At 45.9% G+C, this 6,154-nt stretch overlaps 2 protein-coding genes and 1 non-coding gene across 4 annotated transcripts in view; 1 reads left to right on the top strand and 2 right to left on the bottom strand.

Annotated features, from left to right (window-relative positions):
* HMGN1 (high mobility group nucleosome binding domain 1) overlaps window positions 1-4,644 on the bottom strand; it is a 7,050-nt gene extending 2,406 nt beyond the window's left edge. The window contains exons 1-5 of one of the 2 annotated variants that reach the window (XM_032276861.1): window positions 4,370-4,526; window positions 4,017-4,049; window positions 3,889-3,918; window positions 3,760-3,807; window positions 543-671 (exon numbers count right to left, since the gene is read on the bottom strand). In XM_032276861.1, coding sequence (XP_032132752.1) covers window positions 543-671; window positions 3,760-3,807; window positions 3,889-3,918; window positions 4,017-4,049; window positions 4,370-4,384 — 255 coding nt within the window. In that variant the 5' untranslated portion in view covers window positions 4,385-4,526. Of the gene's footprint in view, window positions 1-542; window positions 672-3,759; window positions 3,808-3,888; window positions 4,050-4,369 lie in introns of both variants that reach the window. The other variant, XM_032276860.1, reaches the window with a different exon arrangement.
* Window positions 744-847, bottom strand: LOC116551062. Its single transcript, XR_004268690.1, has one exon. It is a non-coding gene; the product is annotated as a small nucleolar RNA U13 (small nucleolar RNA).
* A 1,113-nt stretch (window positions 4,645-5,757) lies between the features above and the next one.
* The window catches only part of GET1 (guided entry of tail-anchored proteins factor 1), a 37,231-nt gene continuing 36,834 nt past the window's right edge, over window positions 5,758-6,154 (top strand). Inside the window, exon 1 of the mRNA XM_032276854.1 lies at window positions 5,758-5,777. The gene's annotated coding sequence lies outside the window, so the exon portion shown is untranslated. The remainder of the gene's footprint in view (window positions 5,778-6,154) is intronic.

Genomic DNA, 6,154 nt, shown 5'->3' with positions numbered 1-6,154 from the left:
AAAAAAAAAAAAAAAAAAAAAAAAAAAAAAGGAATTTGATGTATAAACATCAAAATTTAAAAATTACTACCCTAAAGTACTTATCTTTTCTAACTTAGCTAACAAACATAAAATGAAAGCCCGGCTTAACTGAACTTTGCTTCGGTTACTTTTCAAGAAACAGCTTCCCAGTTAGAGGAGTGCAGTAGTGTTCACAACAAATCAATCAAAACCTGTTACAGATTTCTCTGTGCTGTCTGTACTCCCACTGCTTCATTTGATTAATAAAAAGAAAAAATATCTTTTCCTCATAGCTTAAAACAATAAAGATTCAGCTTGGGTAACAAACACTGTCTCTAAAAACAAAGATTAATGACACTAGTCTTTTATTTGCTTCATCTTCATTCACTTTGGGATACTGTACAAAACTTTGTTCAATATTATAATGAATAAAGACTTACCTGCTACAAAAAAACATATCATTTGTATCTACTGTTCAGTCAAAAGCAATCTCACACACACACACACACACACACACACACACACACACACACACTTCTGACCTCCTCAGTTTTTGTTTCCCCGTTTTCTGCAGGTAAATCTTCTTTAGTTTCTTGGTTAGCCACTTCAGCCTGTTTTCCCTTTGCTCCCCTTTTCCCTTTTGTTTGCACTTTTTTGTCTGAAGATTTATCCTATGATAGAATAAGAATATATTTTAAGTACAAACTTTACCCCTTACATTTTGTTTTACTTTTTGTCCCTCATGTCAGACAAGTAATGTGCCCAATAGTGCTGACTTCACAGCAAGGTTTGAGAGAGGGATATCTCACAAGAGAGTGAAAACCCAATATTCAAGCTTATGAAAGATCTCATTTTGTATGACTATATCTGTTAATAGCGGTCATATTAATGTCTATCACACATCAATCAGTTGATATACCTATTACATTAGACAACTTAGGACCCACCCCAGTTATCAGGAAAACAGCATATGCTAAGGAGATTTTAATAGTACTTGCATGTCAAGCCTCATTAGATGTTTGACAAATCCTAAAGCCTGAGCCATACTTCACCACTGTCGCCATTATCCAAACCATTCCCTGCGGTTCCACGACAGGACAAATGAGGTAGAATATGGGAAAAGTCTCATTGACAGTATCCCCACCCATCCCCAAATTTCTTCTGAACATGAACAATAATCAACCACTGTCCTCACAAGACCTTAACCCTCACATTAAGACCATTCACCTGAAAAAAAGCACCATGCCGCACAGTCATGTTGACTATCCTGCTACAGTTCATCCCTTGATATGAGAAACTGGAAGTATCAATTTTGAATTTACCATTTTCATTTAGGTGTTTGAAAAATCTGAAAGCATCGGTATTAATATGACCATACCAACTTGACACAATTAAGTTCAAAATTTAAGCCACATTAAAGCAACATAAAAATACTTTTGGATACCATCCATCAATGCTGAGAAAAGTTAGCATTTATTCCGTGTAATTAAGTGTGCAGCAGCAGCTAAGTTTAGGCATCAACGGGTGGTATAAAAGACCCATACAGGTACTGACCAATTACTTGAGTTAAAGGGCCGTAAAGACATGCAGGTACAGCCCACAACTTCAATGCTAAGATGGGCAGAAAAATCACTGCAGGGTATTCTGCACTAAGGGATTCCACACAGACAGCATAATGACTCAATATTTCAACATCCTTTGAATAATCAATTAGAAACAAATATATTTGAGACAAAACTGCTACTACACACATTGCTATCACAAATTTTCACAACTACTTCTGTATTTAAGAACCACTCTTTTGGGCCGGGTATGGTGGCTCACACCTATAATTCAAGCCCTTTGGAGGCCAAGGCGGGCAGATCATCTGAGGTCAGGAGTTCAGGACCACCCTGACCAACGTGGTGAAACCTCGTCTTTAAAAAAAGAACTACTCTTTTGTAATCTGATTTCTGAAGATTTCTCATTAATTTCATAATCACCATTCCAATACCAAAAATACAAAACCGGGAAACAGTTAAAATAGAATACATAATAATACCATGGACTTGAAATACTACTACTTGTAACCATTATGAGCCGATAAGCTAGATAAAACAAAATCAATTACGTTTTCTGAGTATTTTGGACCTTCAAAATATTTAGTTCTAGGTAAATGATACAAGTCAGAAGTACACACTGTGACAGATATGCTTTGAAAACATGTCTACTGTGTAGTATTTTATGTGTATTGTATCAATACACCACGTGCTTACCTTCTGTTTAAAGTCTCATCAACTATGAAGTCAAAGTTGTATTACAGAAACTAGATGTAAAAACAAACGAATCCCTTCCGTCCTTTTTTCTTTGGGAAAGCTGACCTCATAGCCTTGTTCCTCAAGCAGCACTGACATGAGGACTTACTTGTTGGCCTCTCAATTAAATCTGATGTCCCAAACCCACCGGGGGTAAAACTTGCAACTGTTTTCATTAAAAATTCACTTTACAGTAGATCTCAAGATGGACAAAGATAAATAAGAAAAATGTAAAAAGGGAAACAGGCAGATATTTCAGCCAATTAGCTAAAAACACAGAATCAAAAAAGATAGGTGATAATACACCGCTCACACAGGCATTTTTAACAAAGTCAGCTAATTTTTTAGGCCTTCATCAAGTTTCCGTGCTGTTCTCTGTACAGAGAATTATCGCATCGTCTTCTGGTATGAGAAATTGCAAAGTTGAAAAATACCTTCCTTGAAGCTTTATTTTTAAGATCACAAAAACAGAACTTTCTGTTAAAGAAAACATAGTTAAGATTTTTACTGAGCTCTGTACAAATCTTAAAAAAGAAAAAAATCTTTGTTTTATACCTTTATTTAACAAGGACAAATTTAATAATTATCCAAGAACTCTTCAATGTCAAGGAAATTAATCTTGCCTCTTCTGATGATTGTGCAGTGCTTGCCTTCTACCTACACTTTTAGGAAAGAGGTGATGGCATTAAATTTTTTTCGAGACTTCAAATAGCAAACTCTCCTAAGTTTTGAGTAGAAAACACAACGTGAAGAACACGTAAGCTTTACAGATGGTAGTTTCAATGCTATCTCTGAACACAAAATTTATTCATGTTTTACACATGTTCTGCTTTTCCACCCTGAAAGTTATCAAACACACTTATACCCAAAACTAACTTCATTCTATAGACCTGCAATCCCAATCATGCAATCATGAATTTATTAGGGAGCAACCAAATCACGGTTTTGTTTAACTGCTGGTAAAGTACTTCTAGAGCAGTGGCGGTTACGTTCTCAAAGGACACAACTTTTGATTTCTCCTCCCCTACCCCGTAAAAAAGTCAACATTCCCCCATGTTGGCTTGGAAACTATATATAAAAATTTATATGTTCCCTTTTTCCTGACCTCAGTCCCAACTTGGCTCTTTCATTGTCAAAAGAGGAAGTACAAGCACACAATTAAAGGCCAAGCACCAGCCACAATGTACGCAACGCTAAGAATAAATTTCCTTTGTATACTTGTTAGAATTTAATATTTTTTGTCGTCCCAAGTCTCCTAAAATCCGCAGCAGCATTAGTGTGATTCGGTCCCATACACCAGGATGAATATATGCATTACATTTTGCCCCGACTAGAAAAAAAATATTTACCGTAGTTATTAAAATATAAAGAAATCTCAAATAGCTCATCAGAATTAAAAGTCCCACATTAAGGAGCAGTGTAGCCTAAGACCCTGCTGCATCCCAATGCGCGTTTCGAAGCCTACCTTCGCTGCTGCCTTTTTTGGCTTCGCTTCCACTTTTGCAGGAGGTTTCTGAAAGGCAAAAGTAGCACTGAGCGTCCTCACCGGGGACGACCCGCGGAAAACAAACGGTTACGGACTGGCTTTACTTACCGCTGACAACCGCGCGGATCTCCTCTTGGGCTTGGAGAGAGAAAAAGGAAGAGTCAGCGAGAAGAGAAGGCAGTCCAGCGGCTCACGGGAAACCCACCCCCACATCCCGCAGAAGGCCCCGCGCTCACCTCTTCCTTGGCCGCCCCTTCGGCGGAGCTGACCTGCGAGAAGAAAACGCGCGGATGGACGCGGGCCGCAGTCCCAGGACCCGCGCGCCCGCCCGGCCCCGAGAACAATGCCCGGCCGCGTGACGTCACGGCTTCCCGCCGCCCCGTTCGAATCGCCCCCTCGGCTCCCCAGACCGCCGAACCTTCTAGAACACCGTCCCCAGGGCCACCGAGCGCCCGCCCGCCCGCGGGTCTCCGAGCGCCTCCCGGACCCGGCGCCACTGTGAGGGCAGCGGAGCGTAGGCGTCGCGGGGCCCAGCGGGGCGGCCAGAGGCGGCCCCAGGGGGTGTGTGCGGGCCGCGGCCGCCGCTCACCTTCCTTTTGGGCATCCTGGCGGCGGGGAGGCGCGTGCCGGGTGCCTGCGGGCCGCGGCGCGCCGAAAGCTTTTGCGAAGCTGGGCTGCCTGGCCGCTACCACTCCTCCCGCCGCCCGAGCTGCCGAGACCCACAGCGGGGGCGGTGGGAGAACCGGATGGAACCGGATTGGGAGCCCGCCTCCTCCTCCCCCCGCGTCCCCGGCCGCGGGCTCCCCCTCCCTGCCGGCCGGGCCACCCCCCCCACCCACGCCCATTGGCTGCGGGGCTCAGCCCGCGCCCGGAATAGGTGAGGCCAGCCGTCACTCGGCCCCGCGTCCCGCCCCCTCCTGGGCGCCCCCCCACCCCTTCCCGCTGTCTCGCGGGGCCCCAGACCCAGGCGAGGGGGGCGGGGCCCCAGTGGCGCTCCGGCCTCACGGTAGTTTATTTGAAGCCGAGCCGCAAAGTGCGGTCTGCGCGCTGATTGGTGGAAGCATGCCACGTGACTGCGACTCTCCACCCACAATCCTTCTGGATACCTGGGTGCCCTTAGGCCCTTGGCATCTGGCCCCTCCCCTCTAGGGTGAATTGTTTTCAAAGATTTATAGTTCGTATCGTAGACTGGGAAGAGAGAGGGACAAGGGATACAGGAACTAGCAAATTCCTCCCGCCTCAGTCGGCAAGAAAGGCTATTCAGTGTCCTCAGCTTCGCCGGCCTGCATGAAGCGGGCCCTGGTGCGCAGGCTCCGGAAGGGAGGGCGTGGGAAGGAGAGCCGACGCTGGATAGCCGTGGGCCAGTGAGCAGGCGCTGGGCATTTGCTGGGCTTCCACTCGTGCTAGTCTGCAACTGAGGCTCCAACGCGAGGTTATTGCGGGCGGCGTTTACGTGTAACTCGTTTCCTTCCTTCCCTATTATTTCAGACAGGGTCTCGTTCCGTCCTCCATTCTGGAGTGTAGTGGTGCAATCACAGCTCACTGCAGCCTCGACCTCCTGGACTCCAGCTATCCACCCACCCCAGCCTCTGGAGTAGTTCAGACGCAGGCGCGCACCACTCTGCCCGGCCTATTTTTGTAGAGACGGGTTTTCACCGTGTTGCTCAGCCTGGTCTTCAACTCCTGGGCTCAAGCGATCCTCCCGCCTCGGCCTCCCAAAGTGCTGAGAATCCAAGCTGTGGAACCCTCTTCAGATTTCCCTGGAGGACTGCAGGTGCACGAGAGTCGTTTCTGGTCCCAGAGTAGTGGTCTCAGATTCCAGCTCCTGTGAACCGTGTGCTACCGTCTCCAGCACTCGCGGACCCCAGAGGGCTGTTTTATTTTCTCCACAGCATTGACTGAATATATATCCTTATACATTCCATATATATTTCAGGAAGAATATACAAGGAAGTAGTACCAGCGGTTGCCTCTGGGGAGAACTGGAGAGGTTGAAGGTAAAAATTTCCTTTTTCTCCTGTGTAATGTTTTTTTTTTTTTTCTATCTGTCTGGATTACCTTAAAAAAAATTCAACATTGGCCGGGCGCGGTGGCTCAAGCCTGTAATCCCAGCACTTTGGGAGGCCGAGGCGGGTGGATCACGAGGTCAAGAGATCGAGACCATCCTGGTCAACAAGGTGAAACCTCGTCTCTACTAAAAATACAAAAATTAGCTGGGCACGATGGTGCGTGCCTGTAGTCCCAGCTACTTGGGAGGCTGAGGCAGGAGAATTGCTTGAACCCAAGAGGCGGAGGTTGCGGTGAGCCGAGATCGTGCCATTGCACTCCAGTCTGGGCAACAACAGCGAAACTCCGTCTCAAAAAAAAAAAAAAA

The sequence above is a fragment of the Sapajus apella genome, unplaced genomic scaffold, assembly GCF_009761245.1.
Source record: "Sapajus apella isolate SASKATOON/1434 unplaced genomic scaffold, GSC_monkey_1.0 scaffold8, whole genome shotgun sequence".
Taxonomy (NCBI): Eukaryota; Metazoa; Chordata; class Mammalia; order Primates; family Cebidae; genus Sapajus; species Sapajus apella.
The sequence above is the reverse complement of the archived record's forward strand: the minus strand, read 5'-3'. Positions and strand labels throughout refer to the sequence as shown.